This window comes from Misgurnus anguillicaudatus, chromosome 18 (genome assembly GCF_027580225.2).
Source record: "Misgurnus anguillicaudatus chromosome 18, ASM2758022v2, whole genome shotgun sequence".
NCBI lineage: Eukaryota > Metazoa > Chordata > Actinopteri > Cypriniformes > Cobitidae > Misgurnus > Misgurnus anguillicaudatus.
This window is the reverse complement of record NC_073354.2, coordinates 8,901,771-8,924,099: the sequence shown is the minus strand read 5'-3', so window position 1 is coordinate 8,924,099 and position 22,329 is coordinate 8,901,771. Positions and strand designations below refer to the sequence as shown.

Below are 22,329 nucleotides of genomic sequence, written 5' to 3'. Positions count from 1 at the left end.
CGATCCCGCCGACAGGGAGGGCGAGTGCGACCCGTCCTACATGCCCACGGAGCACGTCACAGGGTCCGAAGAACCCCATCAACCCTCGCTGTCCGGCTCTGTCCTGCCCAAGCTGGGCCTGACCGTGCTGGGATTCTGTAAGGGTCTGCGTCTGCCGTCTCTGTTGGACGAGGACGGTTACATCAGTCTGCCGTGCCTGCCGGAAGACTGCGCCGCTCTGCTGCTTCCCGCCGGACTGCACCGTCACCTACCCCTCACCTCTCCTTCCCTTCTGCCCTCCTTCCTCCTCATCTTCGCCGTCTTCCTCTCCGCCTGTCGGTCGGTGGTGCTGTCTCTGCTGTTGGCGCTACCTCTGGCCGTATCGCTGTGTTACCTGGAGCCAAAAGCCATTGCGCGCTTCAGACCGACAGAGTCTGTGGCTAAGATGACCTCGGCAGAGGAGATGCAGTGTGACCCCGCTGCCTAAACTGACCCTTGACCCCTCCCTCCTCGTCTCTCTGTGCCTACCCGTCTCCTAAAACGCTGCTGCGTGCACTTTATGTTGCTGTTTGCTTTCTACCTTTCCTATTGGTCCTTATCAGATGCCTTCATGTCTGTAAACCCTTTCGCCACCTATTAATGTTTTATATGGTCATACAGCCAGTTATATAATTAACCCTAGAGTTCAATAGAAACCAGTATAGCGTGAACGCTCGTCTTTAATTTGAAACGGCACGTTTTTAAGATGTTAGGCTGTCACCTGAGATGAGTTATTTTATAAGATTAGTCTGTAAGAAGGGTCTTGTGCTTTCTCTAACTTACATGTGCATCCAATCACAACCGTTTTAAATCTCGCTGTGCTTGGCCTCGCTCGTTTAGACATCACATCCTGTGTGCACTTTTATTGGGTATTCCCATCATGCACTTCACATTTTTCTTTTTTGACAATTTTATCCATAATCCCATCAATTGGAGTCTACAGGTGGTTGATGTGGAGAAGCCCAGCGTGGATGTGGACACATCTGTCTCTGAGGTCTGCTAACATCTGTACTCATATTCAGATGATTATTATCACACAGTCCTGTGATGTTTTTAACTAATCTTGATCTTTTATCTCTGACGACATAAGCAGACTGCGACACACGTGGCTGATTCTGCCGTGATAAAGGTCTTTTACTCTTACATGCGGATTGTTTGATTTCACTTGTTTTTGTCAAATCGGGTTGATTGTTGTGAAATCTTCCTCTTCATTGCTTTGGTTATGGTGATTTATTTATTTTTTGTTTGTCTGCAGATGTTTTTGTGCTTTAGTTAATATGATTTTTTCATTTCTTTACTTTGAGAAATCACCAGGCAGCCGTTGATTGGTTGATCAATGCTTTGATTGCAATCAATAGGATGTGAATGTACCTGTTGATTTGTTATTTTAAAAAAAACTGTGATCATCTGTAATGTCATACATAACAAAACATGAACATACAGTGATGTTCAAAAGCCTGAGACTACAGTAATTCAATGACGCATGCAGTGCTAAAGTGATGAAGATTAAATATTAGGGCTGTCACGGTTATGAAATTTGGCGGTTAATTGTCTAATAAATTGTGACTATTATGACGATTAATTGCCTGTTTTAGGACTTTGACGTTTTATTCTCATAGATTTTTTTTGTTTGTTCATTAAATAATTTTTTACACATCATTGTGATTATTTAAATAAATTTTTTGCAAAGTTTAACTGGCAGTAAATATTAATACACATATTTAAAAGTAATTATTTAATGAATATATTTCAAAAACTGAAAATTCTTCATAAGAAATACAAAAGTCTCTAAAAAATAACTAAAAATAAAATAAAAATGCAATCAAAATAACCTGACTATACCAGAACAGGCCTTAAATAGTAGCCAAGCCTACTAAGGTCATATTAGCACTGGACCACATGTCTGTAGTGACTGCAAAAAAATTAATTCCTTACAGATCCTTAAGAATAGCATCCTTCACCTCCCTAAATTTGGAATCGCTGCTCTGAAAATTTCGGCTATGTCCACACGAAGCCGGTGCATCCCCTATCCGATCATTTTTTTACCTTGCTCTAAAAAAAATAATCCGTACACACGAAACCACTGAAACCGACTGAAAGCGGTGTAGTATATATGCCGGACCAGTATGGGGCGCTGTAATTCTGCCACAGATATACACTATACACGGAGAAGAAGACTTTGAGCATGCGCATAACCAACGTATGGTGTTGTCTATTATCGATTGTTGGTCACCACAATTGCATAGAAGCAATAGATTTTGCTGTAATAAAGCTAGTAGGCTTTAGTAGCTTCTGTAGCACGAACACAATCACGTAGTCCACCGTTATTGTTGCTGCTGTTACGTGTGACGCTTCCGACACGTGATGTGATGACGTTTTCGCTTCACAAAATATACGGATTGGCTATACAGACGAAACCGCAAGGGTGTCGGTTTCAGATTTATCCACTTTAGGACCCGGTTTCAAAAAATAGCGGATTCAGTCTCCCAAAACGCCGGATCCGTGTGGATGTAACGCCAATACGATAACAAATTTATACGTATGCAGTGATACGCGTCTCCGTGTGGACAGCCCCTTATATTCATACTGCTTATCAAAGGTTTGCGCCATTTCTTTAAATGGTGTTTTTTCACTGTATTAAATGGCTTTGCAATGTATCGCATTAAGCACCATTACATACTCTCTCGTTTATATAGGCGCTGCAGCTCCCCCTTGTGTTTTTTAAGAGATGTGCAATCATTGCGGTGAGGTCAACGATTATTTAATAATGGTGACAGCCCTATTAAATATTAAAACATACTTTTAAGAAATTAGATAAAATGTGAATTGTAAGCAGGTGGTCTCAGACTATTGGACCTCGCTGTGCATGCATTATAATATTGTGTCATTATGAAACATTTTATTAATGTTGTGCATTAGATTTTGGCCAGTTAAGTTTCCATCTGTTTTTTTTTTCTTTTTCCAAATGTTTTTTTCCATCTTTTGATTCCACAGAGCAAGTTGAGAGTGCAGGGAGAAAATATTTATGTCAGACATAGCAATTTAATGTTGGAGGTTTGTATGTCGATTCATTGAAAACAAACGAAAGATCAGACGTGTAATGATAGTGTATGCGTGTCCTCTCTCAGACTGATGTTGTGGGCTGCTGTTTCTCACTGTTACTCTTAGCAGGCTGTGTGTGCGTGTGCATGTGTGTGTTGTGTGTGCACCCGTGCATGGGTTGCATGACATACTGGGTGCTTGTCTGTGGGATTTTTTCATGTTTGTATGAATGTTATTTGGGATTGTTGGTGTTTATAACACTACTAATGTTATTTCTCTAACCTGACAGGTTTTTTCCTGCTTTGGTTGCTGTGTTGTTTGTTTCATTTATATGTTTGATGTTTTAACGAAATAAAACTCACACAGAGTTAAATGCGTCAGTGCTGAAGACACACTGAGTTTTGAGATGATCACATTATTATCATCATCATCATCACACAAGCTGGTGGTTGTGTTCAGAATAGATCATATTTACTGATCCATAGTGTACATACGTACACACTGCAGTGGTGGTATGGTAGTGTGCTTTATTTGAACATAGCCAAACAGGTTACATTCCCAGACCATTCCAATGGTCTGAGATGGGTAGCCACACCCCCAGACTCATGCCATTGGTTGAGCCAGAGGTTGACATGTCAGACCACTCAAACAAAGAGAGCAATGTTTGGATCAACCAACCACTGATGGTTGTGAGAGAAAATATTTCAACATTCAGAAACTGACACAGTTATTTTCAGGGAAATTATCATTAAACACTCCCAGTTAACATATCATCTCAGAAACAGTGTGACATCAGAACTGAAGCTCCGCCTCAAGGCTGCTTACCATCAGTGACCTCTGAACCTGAACCCTGTAATCCCACTGTTTCACTCTGATCGACACATTTGTGGGGTTTACTGGGTTCACACATACGTTATAAGACGCCATATTTAATTTGATGTAAATGTTACGTTCCAATATGATGTACAGTATATAAAGTCTATGTAATCCATTAGGGCTGCAACTAAAGCCACCTTTGCGCTGCACACGACATACAGACACGATTATCGGACTTCGCCCCCTAATGGCAGTCGTAATGAAGTTTCAATTTAATCGTAACATGAGAGAGAAGCTCATTCCAGCGCAAGAGGCTTCATTCTAATATTAACAATAGTGGAAAAAATAAATGAATGAAACAATAAACAGTTATGCATATATGAACAAAGACTGACAATATTTTTTGGAGAGAACATATGGAGACAAGATTAAAATAACGTATACATATTAAATTTGTAAGATATTACTTATCCGCAATCAATTGTTTTTTTTTAAAGGATTCAAATGTTACTAATAAAGTTAAACAAAAAGGATGAATAATTTTCACCTCACACACAGTTTTTGAGATCAGTGATTATATAACGGCTACCGTAGTTGCAACACACATTTGGAAAAGCGAGGCGCTAGAGAGCACTACTCGTTTGAATGCAAAATACAATTTCACCACTAGATGGGGGTAAATCCTACTTATTGTCCCTTTAATTATAAGTGCACAGCTCGCGATATATGAAGCCAACGCGTCTCCGCACTGTCTGACGGTGGTGATGTCACAGACGAACAAATTGTTGACAACAACGTTTATTATTGATACTTTTTGATTTAATTGATTAGTTGTTGCAGCCCTATAATCCACATTGATTTTCTTTGTTCAATAAGACGTCTTTTAAGTTTACAATGCTAGTAAAATGACTCCAGAACAGCAAATTTCTGTTCCAGATACTCGTTGCCTATTGCCTACATACGTCACGCAGACTCTCTCTGTGTAACGGAGTAAAACAAACAAACAAACAAACAAAGTAAGCTATGAGCTTGAGAGTAATGTTACCGCTCGTCTATTTCGATATCTTTCGCTGCCTGTGATTCAGGTAGGCTGCACACACAACAGGTTTTGAAATCGAGGTCACTGAGGTGAGCAGTGAGGATCACGTTTTGTGTATGACTTTCTGTATGTGTTGGTTGTCTCTTTACCCTGACCCTTGCCTGTCTCTCCCTGGTGCCGTGGGCTCTTCAGGACTTGGATAAAACCCAGGAGGATGTGTTGAAACATCAGGCTAGCATTAGCGAGCTAAAGCGCAGTTTTATGGAGGCTACGCCTGAGCCCAGGCCCAGTCAATGGGAGAAACGGCTAACAGGCAGCCCTGCCACCACACTTCGCCTGCAGGTTTCAGGGGTACGTGTGCTTGTGGCTGGGATTCAAACCCCTGCACGTATCTGCTCTCCTCTACTCGCCGATGCTCTCTTCTTCTTCTTCTTCTTCTCTGGTTCTGTTGGGTTTGTGTGACATTTGGGACGCCTTAAGGAAGTGATGGGTCGCTTAACATGGCAGATGTAGTCTTCATGACAGACCAGTGTTCAAGTCTTCTCTAGCTTTTATGTTATTTATTATTTTTTCTTTAAAGGTGAAGTGTGTAATTTTTAGAAAGATCTCTCGACAGAAATGCAAAATAATATACTAAACTATATTATCAGGGGGTTATAAAGACATTTTATAATGAACCGTTATGTTTTTATTACCTTAGAATGAGACGTTTTTATCTACATACACAGAGGGTCCCCTTACATGGAAGTCGCCATTTTGTGCCGCTCTTAATGGACAAACTTTTTTACTAAGTTATCTTCAACGGTGATATTTTCCCTGTGGCGGCTACCGTAGCTTCTCTATGCATTTCAAAAGCGAAGGGTGAGCTGAGTTTTTGGTTGCAGTTTGCAACCTCACCACTAGATGCCACTAAAATTTACACACTCCACCTTTAAAGGGACTTTTTTTGAAAACAGGCTCATTTTATAGGCTACCACTTTTAGCATAGCTTAGCATAATCCATTGAATCTGATTAGACCATTAGCATTGCGCTAAAAAATAACCAAAGAGTTTATTTAAACTTGACTCTTCTTTAGTTACATTGGCCCTCATTTATCAAAAGTGCGTACACCAAATTTCCAGCGTACACCCAAAACCACTGTGACTTTGAGATTTATCAATATGGACGTTGGCGTACGGCAGGCTCAAATCCTACGCACATTTTGAGTTAGTGCGGAAGTGCGCAAACAATTCCTAACACCACAAAACGCACTGACAAACTAAAATATATGATATATTATGACCCACAGTAAAAAAACACAGAGAGACTGTAAAATTTAACAAATATTCATTTTGGAATCTGAATCGGCATATTGCAAGAAAGCACAAGGATGTGCTACGAAAACATGGTAATGCATCAAAATGTAAGCTAGTTAAATTCCATTCGATGATAAATTAATACACATGAATAGGTAAGGTGCTTGTGTTGAATGGAGCCGTGAATCCGATAATGATGACATGCGGACAAAATCATGGCCACGAATGATCGTTTATGCTACATTATGGACACAAATTAACAATTATTTTTCTTATTTAGTCTAAAGTATGGCCATAAATTTAGAATTTGTTCCCAATATTCAACAGTTTGTTCCTTGGAATGAATTATTATAATATTTCGTAATTACTATTACAATTATTATTACTTCAAATTATGAATTAGCTGGATGTTGTGGAAACAAATTGTTAATTTGAATTATATCCGGAGCTCCGTATCAAACTGGATCTAAAATATAGCTAACAAACAACTGTATGTAAATACAGAACAACACACTAAAAAAGTTACTACATCATTTTAAAATATTATTTAAAAAAAAAACTTAACCGAACCATTAAGCAGACATATAATTTAGATGTAGGCAACGGTAAATAATAATAATAATAAATAATTATTCTTTTAAATATCAATAAGCGTCATTAATTATAAAAATAATAATACAAATATTACAAATTGTCATGCAATTATTAAAGTGTTTTTAATTCCACTCTTTAAACTCCCACAATTTTGTTCTTTCCACTTTCCCGGTTTTTCTACTTTGCCGTCTTCTGTGTCCATGGCGTAAAATGAGGGCGTGGGGGAAGCGAAAACTTGAATTTATATGGGCGTGTTATTCTAATGACGATCGTTTTCAGCCGCGGCATTTATGAAGGGCAGGTATTGCTTACACCTGAATATCAAAGGTACGCACAGCTTCATAAATCAGGCGGTGAGAGGAGTGTAAGCATAATCTTACGCCAACATCTACGCCTGTTTCTACGCAAGAATGATAAATGAGGGCCAATGTGTACTAAGACCGAAAATTAAAGTTGCCATTTTCTATGCAGATATGGCTAGGAACTATACTCTCATTCTGGCGTAATAATCAAGAACTTTGCTGCTGTAACATGGCTGCAGCAGGCGTAGTGAAATTGCGCAGCGCCCAAAAATAGTCCCCTTGGTTACTTTCAATAGCGTAATATCATTGCACCTGAAAATAACTTGCATCCAAACTCAGATTACATTTCTGGCAGAGCATCTGTTGCAATCGTACCGATATAGGCGCTATTGTGTCATCTCGTATCCCGCTGGTATAAAATAGCAACGTATTAACAAAACTCCGCCCTAACCATTAGTTAATGTGAGATGATGTGTTGAATAACACAATAGAGTCTTAATAAAACACCTGTCACTCCTTCTGTCACATTGACTAAACTTTAGATTAAGTAGTGGATTAAATACTGCTCATAATCCTGACTGTCACGCACAAACACTGCTGCGTTTATTTGTTTTTGAGCATGTTTTTTTACTTAAGCATTGTGTATTGTTTGTTTTTCATACTGTTATTTGATGGTTTGATCAGTGTTTATATATTTCTCTTTCTTTTCTTTGTACTGCTATCATTTGTTTCTGCATGGGTTTTGTTTTTCACTGCGTGTTTCTCACTATGATTGATGTTTCTTACTGAACTCAACACCTGCTGAATACTGAATCTCTTGATTTTAAATTTCTGCTTAAGTTTTATTTTCTCCACTGCACACAAGTTCTTATTTAAATGCTTTAAAGTCTTTATTGTCTTATTATCTATTCAAGTGAATTGATTGAGTTTTATGTATATATGAGTGATGTTATTTGTTGTATCCCCCTCAGACACACCTCATGTCGCTCACCTTGTGTTTTCGCAGATCTTTTTCTTTTGTGTGCTAATACCGAAATGATTTTTCTGGTTATGGCTACACCCAAAATTGAAATTTGATTGACTTAAAACCTATAAGAGTTTCTCTCTTCTGTTGAGCACAAGAGGAGATGAATACTAACTAAAAATCACACAACAAATCGTATGGACATAACTTCTCCATCTGTGTTCCTCAGTAGAAAGACACTCATGTGGGTTTATAACATCATGATAGTTTTGGGTGAACTTTAGTGTCGTTCATCTTATAGGAGTTCTCATCTCTGAATGAAATGCTTTTGTTTCTCTGTCCCTCTTCTCGCTTTAGTTTCTTCTTTTCCCACCCATTCATTTGATTTCTTGTCTTTGGTGTGATTCTGTAACCCTCTCTGTAGAGTTTGGAGGAGGAGTTAACCTCTCTCTTTTTGAGTAAGGCCTGTTTCTCTGGTCTGACTCGCTCCTGCAGTACCACTGCTGCTCCAGTAGAGGGCAGTAAACTCTCAGCTTTACCTGAGGTGTCTTTCTCTCGCTCGCTCTCTTTCTCACTTCTGTCTCTCTCATCATGACTCCATCAGTCAAAACAAAAGCAAGTTCATGTCCAGTTCTGGCAGCTTGTATTGATCCATGTCTGAAGAGTTTTGCGTCATGATATCAGTGGTTCAGTACCAATAAAACTTTACTATTATTCTCCATACTAGTTTTAATGAAGCCAATGCTGGTTTACTAATATGTGCTATTTTATGTAAAAGCCTAATATAAACATTAGATTTTTTCAGATCGATCTTTTTTCTCTTAATTGATGAGATAACTCGTCAATGGCGGGGAAAGAGTTAATACTCATGGGATCAGATCTGATCCAGTGACAGCAGACGTCATTACTTCTGTTTGACCAGTCACAGCATGACATGTTTGAATAGGTCACATCATGTTAAATCAGATGATGTTTGTACGGGTTGTTGTGGTTTTTGGATATGTCTGATTTTGGTACTGAGGTGATGCTGGTGTGATTCACTGCGAATCAATACTGCAGACTTAAATGAAGTTACTCTACTGATGCCTCAGAACCACTCAGTTACTTTTTGAAGAGTTTGGTTCCAAAACGCAATAAATCCATTTTGACTAATTTCGGTAAAAACGTGTTTTCTATACCAAGAAAGTGACAAGATGAAAAACCACTATTTTCTGTCACATGGCATCTTTAGGTTATAACAACATGAAAAATTAAAATCCATAACTTGATTTTCAAAGATTTATTATAAAAACAAATTATTTTTTCCACAAAATGCAATATATCCATACGTTTTGTTTTTCAAAATGCTATAAATCTATTGAATTAATATATAAATGTGCATTCATCTTTGCCATTTTATATTCATTTAGTTGACTACTATTGGTATACACTGATTAAAAATAAACATTAATGGCATTAATCAAAACACTTACTTTGTCATATTAAGAACACTGTCATTGCTACGGTTATACTTGAGCTTAACATTTTTCGCAGCGATCATCTGTAAAATGTTTTGGTCCTGCTCGATTTTCGTTGACTTCGAGTAAAATAATGGAAAGTTTTTCATAAGATCCCCTGGGGTCAATGTGTAAATTATTAGTTGTTGATGGCTTAAGTTTCTTTCCCATCACAGAAAACTACCACAGGTTTATCAATGCCACTAAAGTATTATTTTGTTTTTGTTTGTTTGTTGATCACGAAGTACAAAGTAGATGAGGAAAACTAGGATTCCGTGTACTCAACGCGCCATCATTGTTTACAATGCGTGAAATGGTGTGCTGTGATTTGTTGAGTGGATTTATTGCATTCTGCATTAAAGGAAAAAAATGACAGAATAACACGGCGGATATTGTATTTTGCGTAAAATTAAGAATTTACTTTTAAATACTGACCAGATATAATACTGATATTGGCAGTAACACGTTTTTAAAAAAAAATGGCGTTTATCGCGTTTTGGAACCAAACTCTTCATTTTTACATGCATTTTGTCAATCCGACTAAATTTTATTCAATTGCAGGTTTTGTCAGTGCAGTTTACATAGCCTAAACATTGCAATCTGATTAAAATGTTGGTTTACATGTACATTCTATATAATCCGAACCTTACATCTGCACAAAAGCACAGCCAGGGTTGCCAGATTTGTGTATCAAACCCATCCCAATGGCCATTTAAAACTAGCCTAAAGCATCCAAAGACTATAAATCCTTTCATCTTTAAAGGAATAGTCTACTCATTTTCCATATTGAACTATGTTGTTGCCTTGGCTGGGAATTGTTGATGTATCCCTCTATCATCTGTGTGCGTGCACGTAAGCACTGGAGCGCGCTGCGACACTTCGATGGCATTTGGCTTGGCCCCGTTCATTCGGTGGTGCCGTTTGGAGATGGGGTTGGAGGTGGCCAGGCACATCAACGTTTTTCCTATTTGGGACGAGTAGTTGATTTAAAGGAGGAACTTTATTTTGTGCCGTGGTGGCGCTTTTGGGAGTACTTCGACTCGGTGCAGTAACACCCTCCCTCTCCCATTCTGAGAGTGAGAAGGGGAGCGGACTTTTCAGGCGAGTCGAAGTGCTCCCAAGGGTGCTGTTGCGCCATAAAATATGGTTCCTCTTTTAAATCCGCTTAGAAAAGCGCTACGTTTTATTTTGTACCACCAAACTTGCTCGTATAACTACTCGTCTTGGGTGGGAGGGGCGTTGATGTGTTTGGTCGCTTCTGGCTTTGTCTCTGGTTGGTGCCGTTGAATGAATGGGGCTGGGCTAGGTGCTATCAAAGTGTCGCATTCCTCTTTTAAATCCGCTTAGAAAAGCGCTACGTTTTATTTTGTACCACCAAACTTGCTCGTATAACTACTCGTCTTAAATAGGAAAAACGTTGATGTGTTTGGTCACTTCTAACTTTATCTCTGATTGCTACCATTGAATGAATGGGGCTAAGCTAAATGCTATCGAAGTGTCGCAGCGCACGCACACAGATGATGGAGGGATGTATCAGCAATTCTTGGTTGGGTTAGTGACATATTTTAATGTTGAAAATGAGTAGACTATTCCTTTAACCCGCAAAAAAATCTACTTGCTGAAACCCAAATCTGAAGTGCGCAAAAAAGCAGAGGACTTGGCAACGCAGCACACAGCATCTCCTGTCGAGTTCACGCTTTATCTCTGGATAAATGTACAAAGTCAAAGTTGAGTTGGAGAAAATTGTTCTTAAGAAGTTTTCAGATATAGGCAAAGAAAACACTTTTCAAAAAACACAATGCTTATTTTATTTCTTTATGTAATGTTATGAAAGAAATTAACACCACAGCCTGTACAGTGCGTGACCCCATTACCTTAATAATGTGTGTTGCCATTGCCTTGCTATTGCATGTTTCTGTAAAGAGAATCATGTGAGACGTAAATAAGAGGTAAATATAAGACGTGAACTTAAGCACAATTCTTCTGTGCATGTGCACAATATATTTTTACATATGATTGAGAAAATACTACAATTCACGCGTTTACATGCATACTTTACTCCTGATGATCGGATCACAGATCAGACTATACCACCCCTCTCAATACGATTGAAATTTGCATCTGATCGACTTCAATCGTATCGATTAAGATGTTTACATGAAGGCTGATTGAGCCATCAATACGATTACAAACGCATTATTTGGTTGCATGTAAACATACCTACTGTGTTTCTGATCTTACTTTAGATTTACAAGAATATACATGATTGCCAGACTGGCCATAAACTTAAACCTGTCATTAACCAATCATCTCTATCTTTACTGTCACGTGTTTGAGGTGTCTTCTACTGATCTTTGTGTCGATCTCTCTGTTCACGTGGAGACTGTAGCACTGCTGATGTTCATCTGATAACATCTGGCCCTGTTTACATCTGATGTTAGCATCCCATCACCTGTGCTTAGGTGAAGCACATCTCAAATGAGCTTCATGACCGCACTCGGTGTACAGTATTTCTGGATGTTAATTTCAGATATAAACAGGGTCTCATTTATTTCATGCAGCGCTACAGACCAAGTGACTGTGAGTGTCTTTAAATGACTGTGATGTCCTGTGATTTATCTTTAGGATCCACAGAAAACCTCTCCCCATCCTGAGAATGACAGCAGAGATGGCAGCAAGGTGCTCAATGTCCTCGTATATAACCACAACCTTAACACCTAACACCACCTGAACACATCCACACCTAACACTACACGCAGATCTCATCAGCTTTCATTGCAGCCGTTCATCTCCTCCAGATCATCCATCATCATTCTCTGTCCTTCTCCTTATGTTGCTTGTTGATTATTTATATGTGTTGTTTCCTTCAGTTTTTCTCTGGTCATCGTTTTATGTTTTTGCTTCTCTTTCTCCATCCCTCGTGTGCGTGTGTGTGTGTCATTGTCTGGTGTAGAGTTCAGAGGTCATACCTGATGTTAACGGCCAGATGGAGGTTGTAGAAGTCCTGGAGGAGACCGTTGTCATCGAGGAAGTCGTCAAAGCCAAACCCAAAAGTCCAGCTCCCGAGGTTACTACAGAAATCGGTACAGCTCCGGAGGTCAAAGAGGAGCAGAGTTTATCATCTGACAGCGAGAGCGAGGACGAGGCGGAGTACCACGCTCAGACGCCCAGTGCGAGCTTTTGTGTTCAGCAAATCAAAGAAGAACCAGAGGAAGAGGAGGCGGAGCTTAATCAACAAGCCCCACCTTCTGATGCAGAGCCAATCAGAGAAACAGAATCTTCCGCCATAGAGGAAGAATCGTCGTCCGCACAGCCCGATGAGGGAATCTCGACAGAAGAGGTATCGATGACACCAGACGAAGCTTCAAACGGACACGTCCTCGACACGGAAGACCCACCCGCTACCGAAGGGGAGGAGCCTCACATCGTCAACGGCAACGTCTCTCGCGTGGAAACGGAGCGCCTGCCTCAGGTTATTTGTTGTTCGGAGGTAATTGACGTCTTTGGTGGAGATGTTTCCTTCGCCTTCATTCTTCTTCTCCATTTTTCACATTTCTCCGGATCAAGATCCTGCTCTAGTCGGGGTTAAAGGAGCCTGATAGTCTAAATTAAGCAGCGTGCTCTCTATTTAAACATCAGTCATTTCATGCTCGCACATCTTTAAGTTGATTTTTATATTGCATCTACACACACAAACACTTATACACAAAAGTTTATGAATAGATGTATAACTGTAGCGTCAAAGTGAGCGTTGCATGGGGAAGCAAAAGATTGCATGTGTGTGTCTTTGACGGGGTGTGTTGTATTTTTCACATCATAGTTCTGTGTGTAAGTTGAACACTTGATGTGTTATTGATTTAAGAAGTTCGTTGTGCTCCACATCACAATTCAAAACATTGCAATGATTGATGATTTTGAATTTGAGGTTAAAAATTGATTTATTCTTCATCAGTTCATCAGTCATTTAAATGCACACATAAATACAAAGAACTGAACTATTGAAACAGTATTGTGAATGATGAGAATTGTGATGGTTTTGTGTGTGTTTGAGCTTTCGCATGTGTGTGTGTGTTTTATTATCACTGCCAAAGAGACAAAAACCAAAACCGTTTGTTATAATGGCTTCAAACTATTTTTGCTTTATTAGTCTTTTTAGTTTATTTAGTCTTGCATGTGTTGACTGCATGTCTTATACCAAAGAATTCTAGTTGATTGTGTTTTCTTGCCTGCCAGTGCATGCATCTGTTGTGTAGAAGAGTTTGTGTTGAATACAGATTGTGTTTGTGTTGTATTAACTGTTGTACATCTCTTTAGCCTCCGGTTGTCAAGACTGAGATGGTGACGATTTCAGATACATTTGCTGCTCAGAAGACGGAGATTTCCACTAAAGAAGTTCCCATCGTTCACACTGAAACCAAGACCATCACATACGAGGCTGCTCAGGTAAAAACTTTGCTTTAAATTTTGGATTTCTGTTGCGATTTGTGCTGTGTTTTGGGTCGTTGTCCTGTTGCATCACCCACCTTCTACACAGTTTCAGCTGACGTACAGACATTCTCACGTTATCCTGAAGAATTGTCTGATATAGTTGGGAATTCATCTTCCCCTCGATGATTGCAAGCTGGCCAGGCCCTGATGCAGCAAAGCAGGCCCAATTTATGATGTTTCCTCCACCATACTTTACAGTTGGGATGATGTTTTCATGATATGCCGTGCCCTTTCTACGCCAGATGTAGTGCTGTGTGTTCAATCTTAGTTTCATCAGTCCACAAAACATTTTGCCAATACCGCTGTGAAATGTCAATGTGCTCTTTTGCAAAATTTAGGTGTGCAGCACTCTTCTATTTAGTAAGCACTGCAGTGGCTTTCTTCATGGTGTCCTGCCGTGGATACTCTGCTTGTTCGGTGTTTCACATGTTTTAGACTCATGAACAGAGATGTTAGCAAGTTCCAATGATGCCTTTAAATCTTTGGCTGTCGTTTGGGGTTGTTTCTTTACCTCATTGAGTCTTTGTTGTGCTCTTGGTGTCATTTTGACTGGGTGCCCACTTCTTGGTAGAGTAGCAACAGTCCCAAACGAGGCATAAGGGTCAACGGAGTTTCAAAGGTCTATAAACGATCCCAAACGAGGCATAAGGGTCTTGTCTGGCGAAACGATTGTCATTTTTGACAGGAAAAGTAAAAAATATGCTATTTTAAACCACAACTTTTCGTTTAGGTCCGGTCCAGCGCAACCTAACGTAAATGCGTAGTGACGTAGGGAGGTCACGTGTTACATATATGAAATGCACATTTGCGGACCATTTTAAACAATAAACTGACACAAAGACATTAATTAGTATCAGTTTACATACAACAATGTAGGAACGGTCCTCTTTCAACACACTTGTAAACACTGGGGTGGAGTTATTGCATGATATTGCATGGGGTCACGCTGGCGCATCACGATTGGATCTAGACGAGAAGTTGTGGTTTAAAAGTGGATATTTTTTATTTTCTTGTCAAAAATGAAAATCGTTTCGCTAGATAAGACCTTTATGCCTCGTTTGGAATTGTTTAGAGTCATTTAAAACTCAGTTGAAAAAAACTGTTACGTGTTGAGTTAAGTATTAAGTGTTGGGCTCTATTAAAGTCCATTAAAATGAGAAAAATCCTGCAATGTTTTTCTCAAAAACATAATTTCTTCTCGACTGAACAAAGAAAGACATCAACATTTTGTAAGTCCTGTACTTTATTTTCTAATTCCTGGATGTTTTAAAACCGAAACCAAAATGTCAGACGCACATGTGGATGGAAACGCATTCTTGTATTAGATTAATTCAAATAAACATGTTTAATGACTTTTTAGAGCATTGGATTTGCTAGGCAAAGGCTTGTAATTATTTTTATAAAAGCCTAAATTTCGACCAAAATAAACATTTATACTTTCTGTTGCCTGTATCTCAAAATTAGACGGTGCCCTTTCAGACTCATTTTGCCAGCACGGGTCACATTTGTTGTCAAGACATTTAATATGCAAATGATTGAGAATAACAGAACAAAACGATACTATTTTAATATTAAAAGAGATGAACACAGCTGTGTGAAATTTCAATAACTCTCCTTACGAGTCAGATTAATAATTAGAAGATTGAAAAATGCTGAAAGAAATATAAACAAAGCTGGAATGTAAATGACTAATAATAATTGAACATCCTCTGTGTATCGCATAAACCCACACACACAGTTTTTTTTCTCGCAGGCCATTTTAACAAAAGTGTTGTAGTTTAATGCATGTTTTATTGTGTTCTCTGTGTGATTGACAGTTGGATGGGAATGGAGACGGGGAGCCCGGTGTACTGATGACAGCACAAACCATCACCTCTGAATCACTCTGTACAACCACAACCACACACATCACTAAGGTAACACAACACACAATATACAGTATACTTCTGATCTGGATTTGATATTGGACTGTGATTTAATTTTTGTTTTTATGAATAAATGAATTATATGAATGAATGTGGGTGAGGTTCAACTGCAGCTATTTCAAGCTTAAGCCTGTTTCATCTCTTCTGCACATGATGATATATCATACTGTTTGAATGATTGACAGACACTGAAGGGAGGACTGTCAGAAACTCGCATTGAGAAACGCATCGTCATTACAGGAGACTCTGACATTGACCATGATCAGGTAAGATACACACACACACACCTGTCAACATCATCTGTGTTTGTCATAAAAACAAACTCTTAACTATTATCTGAGTTACACAACATTAATGGGATATCTCACAGACATTGAACTCTTGTTATACGCGTCTGCTGTTTTTGTCTGTGTAGCGTGACACAATCTTGCACACAACAGTTGGGTTGTCTGATAGGTCAGGAGCATGCACGCTGGTTTCCATAGCGATGTGACATTTGTGATTTTCCCAGACATTGGAGTTGTGGTTTTTGGCAGCTTCCAAGCATCCATGAGATGTGTCATAGTGTTAATCTTGTGTTGTGTGTTTCCATCTCATCTCATTCATGTGTTCAGTTGTTTATTTTTCCTTTTAATTTCGTTTTGTTTTGTTTTGTTTGATTTGTGTTGATGGTCGGGGTTCAGGCATTGGCCCAGGCTATAAAGGAGGCTAAAGAACAGCATCCTGACATGTCTGTCACTCGTGTGGTCGTACACAAAGAGACCGAACTGGCTGAAGATGAAGACTAAAGGACAGGTGAGCACACGGCCATTTTCTCCATGACAACCGGATCTCCCTGCTCCGACCTGACGTTTTCATTCACTTTTTCTCTCATTTTATTTTTCATTTTCTTTCTTTTATTCATCTTTTCTCATTTTGTGTTTGTCTTAAGTTATTGTCTTGGGTTTGACACAGTGTTTCATGTTATGCAACACTCGCTTGGTGGTAGTGAAAAATGAAGACTTGCTGAAAACATATTAATCCTCCTCTATCTGCCTCTTAAACCAAATATATAGTACGACTGAACAAATAAACAAAAGTGAAGTGTTGTTTGCAACAGTACATTTAAACATCTCTTGACAGAAATGCAATATAATATATACACTCACCTAAAGGATTATTAGGAAAACCTGTTCAATTTCTCATTAATGCAATTATGTAATCAACCAATCACATGGCAGTTGCTTCAATGCATTTAGGGGTGTGGTCCTGGTCAAGACAATCTCCTGAGCTCCAAACTTAATGTCAGAATGGGAAAGAAAGGTGATTTAAGCAATTTTGAGCGTGGCATGGTTGTTGGTGCCAGACGGGCCGTTCTGCGTATTTCACAATCGGCTTAGTTACTGGGATTTTCATGCACAAAACATCCAGTATGCGGCAGTCCTGTGGCCGAAAATGCCAAGCTGATAGAAGAGCAACTTTGACTGAAATAACCACTCGTTACATCCGAGGTATGCAGCAAAGCATTTGTGAAGCCACAACACGCCCAACCTTGAGGCGGATGGGCTACAACAGCAGAAGACCCCACCGGGTACCACTCATCTCCACTACAAATAGGAAAAAGAGGCTAGAATTTGCACAAGTTCACCAAAATTGGACAGTTGAAGACTGAAAAAATGTTACCTGGTCTGATGAGTTTCGATTTCTGTTGAGACATTCAGATGGTAGAGTCAGAATTTGGTGTAGACAGAATGAGAACATGGATCCATCATGCCTTGTTACTACTGTGCAGGCTGGTGGTGGTGGTGTAATGATGTGGGGGATGTTTTGTTGGCACACTTTAGGCCCCTTAGTGCCAATTGGGCATCGTTTAAATGCCACGGCCTACCTGAGCATTGTTTCTAAACATGTCCATCTCTTTATGACCACCATGTACTCATCCTCTGATGGCTACTTCCAGCAGGATAATGCACCATGTCACAAAGCTCGAATCATTTCAAATTGGTTTCTTGAACATGACAATGAGTTCACTGTACTAAAATGGCCCCCACAGTCACCAGATCTCAACCCAATAGAGCATCTTTAGGATGTGGTGGAACAGGAGCTTCGTGCACTGGATGTGCATCCCACAAATCTCCATCAACTGCAAGATGCTATCCTATCAATATGGGCCAACATTTCTAAAGAATGCTTTCAGCACCTTGTTGAATCAATGCCACGTAGAATTAAGGCAGTTCTGAAGGTGAAAGGGGGTCAAACACAGTATTAGTATGGTGTTCCTAATAATCCTTTAGGTGAGTGTATAACTATATTATCAGTGGTGTATAAAGACCTTAGATAATGAACTTTATTGTTTTTATTACCTTAGAATGAGAAATTTTTAGCGCCATACATCGCAGGTCTCCTTACATGGAAGTCGCCGTCATGTTTCTACAGTAGCCCTAAACGAACAAACTGCTCTACAGAGCGCGTCACTGAATAAAAGCCATAATCAAAACTGACACTTATCCATACTCCTGTTGGCTTTTTTTCTCCGGATTAATTCTGGAATCTCTTATAGCTGAAGGGTAAAATGCTTTAGGAATGATTTAGGTCACATGCGGTGACGTGATTACACGGCTGGTCCGAACTTTACTTCCGGTCTCTGTTTGTTTAATGGTCTGACTAGTTGTTAAACTGAACTCTGAAACAAATATCTCGTAGAAAATAACAAATGTTTTGGTCCCCTAATAATGTGGGAAGACTGATATCATGGATTACCGCTATTTGATGGGAGGTTTAGCAGCCGATTTGTAGTTATTGCATACATTATATAGTACACATTTTACAAGAACGTTAGCTCTGTGTCTTTTTTGATGCGCTTTAGCTATATTTTTAAAGGTAATCTACTTGTTGTTTATTTTGCTTGTTATCAGAAATAAACGACTCTTAAAGGACTTTGTTGTTATTGATTCTTTGCGGAGTTTACCGGAAATTAGGTTTGTTCCACGAAAGCTGTTTGTTTATGTTGATACTGCTGAAACCGTCTATATTGTATGTTAAATTGGCCTCTGATTCATTCACTCGGGGTTGAACAGTTTCTTTTATTTTCTCTTTTTCACAGAGCTGAAGTCTGAAGCGTTCATCTGCGGGTCATCTGCTGGGTCGTTCTGATCTTCTGATCCTACGTCAAAACAACTTCTTTTTCTATCATTCACAACCACTTGTCTAACATTTGTAGCATTTTATTTTTTAAGTGTTTGTTTTATCTTTGTCTTTACCAGACCAGATTTTTATTGTATAAACATAGTCCTTCACATTCCTAGTTTGAGGAGAATCACGGATGGCTTTTTAAAATGGAATCATGCATTTCGTCGTATGTTATGTTGGGAGTGTTTTTAATGAGGCCAGTGAGCGTCTACATAGAAACGGTTTTTAGGGGCGGGAGTAAAGATTCATTTTCATGATGTCATAACTTAAGGGACCAGCACAGGACAAATGGCGCTGTGTGAGTTTTCATTGGGGGAGAGCAGTGCCAATCATTCCTCTATGCAGTCAAACATTCCACCGAGGGGAGGAGCTTCAGTAACTCTCACTACCTCTCATCAGAACAAACAGATGAAACCTCGGCAGCTCTTTCAAAACGTACATTTCCACCAGTAATCTGATATATATTTGTAGAAAACCTGTTGTTATTCATATCTTTGTCCTTATCTCTAAACTCATGATGTAGATGAGTTCAGAGTTTGTTTATTAAATGTTTTTAAAGTAATTCATTAGATGAAACGATCAAACAGCTGCAGTGATTGGCTGTCCTGTGCTGATTCTCCTCTGACTGTCTGTCGTCTGATGCTTCTGCTCGGCTTACTTTCATAATGTCTGCTGCAGTTCAGCTTACAGTTGTTTCTTAAGCAGATTTGGGTAATCTGTAATGTTTTTATGGCCCCCACCCCATTGTGTAACACTCTTCAAATAAAAAATGTTGTTTATTATCTAATTTTCGTGTGTGTGCGTGTGCATTACATTTACATTTCGTAATTTAGCAGACACTTTTATCCAAAGCGACTTACAAATGAGGTAAACAACACTAGCAGGAGTACATACAGTGAGGAAAATAAGTATGGGGTGGACAGGTGTCTTTATGCAGCTAATGACCTCAAACAAGTGCTTCTAATTTAGGATAATAAATGGAGTGGAGGTGGACATTTTAAAGGCAGACTAACAGGTATTTGAGGGTCAGAATTCTAGCTGATAGACAGATGTTCAAATACTTATTTGCAGCTGTATTATAGTAAATAGTTTTAAAAATCATAGATTTTAAGATTATGTCTCTGGACATGCACCTACGATGACAATTTCAGAACCCTACATGATTTCTAAGTGGGAGAACTTGCAAAATAGCAGGGTGTTCAAATACTTATTTTCCTCACTGTAAGTCTCATGAAGCCTAACACAGTATACAAAGCAAAGTTTTAGTTTTTTTTAGGACAAAAGAGAAAAGGTAGAAGGAAAGATATTAGCGAGACAGGTTGTTTCCGAAAGAGACGGGTTTTTAGACGATTCTTAAAGACGACTACAGAGTCAGTAGATCTTTTCACAGATTTGAAACCGATCCAGAGAAGATTCCTGATTGCGTTTTCCTTTCTGAAATGGTTCGTCACTCGTTGGCAGAGTGCAGGGATTTAGGAAGTACATAAGTCTGTATAAGCGAGTGAAGGAAAGGGGGTGCTGACCTAGTTGTGGTTTTAAAGGCCAGGAGCAAAGCTTTGCATTTGATACGAGCTGCAATAGGAAGCCAGTGTAACCTGACGAAAAGAAGTGATGTGCGCCCTCTTTGGCTCATTGAAGACCACTATACGGACTACCGGCACATCCGGGAACTTGACTGTAAATTTCGTAACCGCCCCTTTTTGGGGGATTAAAAGCAGACATTCCATTGACTTCCATTCAAAATAGCGGAACAAAGCAACGTTTTTACACAGCCGGCAGGCGTAATTAACTTATGAAATCACTCAGATTAAACATGTCGAGTATTTATCTGTCCACCCTGCCTGCCATAGAGCCCGAAAGATACATTAACACATTTAATTTGGTCAATATAAAAACATGTCCCTTTTAATTCTCACAGCGTCAAATTTGTGTAACAACGCCATCCAGTGATTGCTAGAAATATCGCTAAGCCAGTTAGTTGTATGACGTACGAGTAAATGTCCGGGTAAGACACCTCTGCCTCTGGCCAATGCTGCTTTCTGGATTATCTGTAGGGGTTTGGTTGTGCATGTTGGGAGTCCAGCAAGTAACGCATTGCAATAGTCCAGTCTGGACAGGACAACAGCGTAACATGCCGAGATAGGAAAGGACTTATTTTTGTAATGTTGTAGAGGATGAATCTACAGGAGCGGGTGGTGCTGGCAGCATATGATCTATGAAGCTAAGCTCATCATCAAATTCCACTCTTGAGGTTTTTGTCTGTCCTGGGAGGTGTTATGGTCGATGAGACTAGTTAAATGGAAAGGTTGTGATGAATGTCAAGATCACAAACAGTTCAGTGTTTGCAAGGTTCAGCTGCAGATGATGATCCTTCATCTAGAGTGAAATGTCACTCAGGCATGCTGAGATGCGGGCAGAAACCATTGGATTTTCAGGCCGGAATGACAAGTGGAGTGTTGTTGTCTGCATAGCAATGATAGAAGCAGCCATGTTTCCGAATGACAGAACCTATGGATGTGATGGATATAACGAGAAGAGCAGTGGCCCAAGCATTGAGCCCTGAGGTACCCCGGTATTGAGACGTTGGGGTTCAGAGACATCACCTCTCCAGGATACACTAAATGATCTACCTGAGAGGTAATACTTGAACCAAAGTAAGCTGTTCCAGAGACAGCCATAGCCTCGAGGGTCGACAGGAGGATGTATTGATTGACAGTGTCAAAAGTGGCAGATAGAATCCTGTAGGATCAGAACAGATGATTTGGAGGCTGCACTTGTATGCCTTAGGGCTTCAATGACTGAGAAGAGTGACTGCTCTTGAAACCAGACTAATTCCTGTCCAGGAGGTTATTTTGTGTGAAGGAGGAAAGCTGGTCAAAAACTACATGCTTGAGAGTTGGGAAGGATGAAGGGAAGGAGAGATACTGTAGCCTGTAGTTATCTAACATTGCATGTTTGATTTTATAAAATGTGATGTTCCTGAATCCAGGGCATCTAAACTGATTCATCAAATTCAAGTTAAAGTATCAAATCACTGGCAAACTGACAAATTCATTTGACTTTGAACTTGATCGGAGTATTTTATTTACAGAAATTTAATCAAATGACCATACAATTGTTTTTTCATTCATTCAAACCTTTATTTAACCAGAATAAAAAAAATCTCTTTTACAAGAGTGTC

The 22,329-nt window shown here is 39.4% G+C and overlaps 1 protein-coding gene across 21 annotated transcripts in view; it reads left to right on the top strand.

The window, feature by feature from the left end:
- The window catches only part of epb41l2 (erythrocyte membrane protein band 4.1 like 2), a 94,384-nt gene extending 74,449 nt beyond the window's left edge, over positions 1–19,935 (top strand). For 2 of the 21 annotated variants that reach the window (XM_073855794.1, XM_073855792.1), the window contains exons 14-25: positions 962–1,012; positions 1,109–1,147; positions 3,013–3,072; positions 5,108–5,266; positions 8,496–8,615; positions 12,193–12,246; positions 12,521–13,057; positions 13,882–14,010; positions 15,873–15,971; positions 16,166–16,246; positions 16,664–16,775; positions 19,063–19,935. In XM_073855794.1, the coding sequence (XP_073711895.1) occupies positions 962–1,012; positions 1,109–1,147; positions 3,013–3,072; positions 5,108–5,266; positions 8,496–8,615; positions 12,193–12,246; positions 12,521–13,057; positions 13,882–14,010; positions 15,873–15,971; positions 16,166–16,246; positions 16,664–16,768 (1,434 nt within the window). In that variant the 3' untranslated portion in view covers positions 16,769–16,775; positions 19,063–19,935. The remainder of the gene's footprint in view (positions 1–961; positions 1,013–1,108; positions 1,148–3,012; positions 3,073–5,107; positions 5,267–8,495; positions 8,616–12,192; positions 12,247–12,520; positions 13,058–13,881; positions 14,011–15,872; positions 15,972–16,165; positions 16,247–16,663; positions 16,776–19,062) is intronic. The other 19 variants (XM_073855793.1, XM_073855796.1, XM_073855795.1 and 16 more) reach the window with 19 other exon arrangements.
- Positions 19,936–22,329: the final 2,394 nt, after the last annotated feature.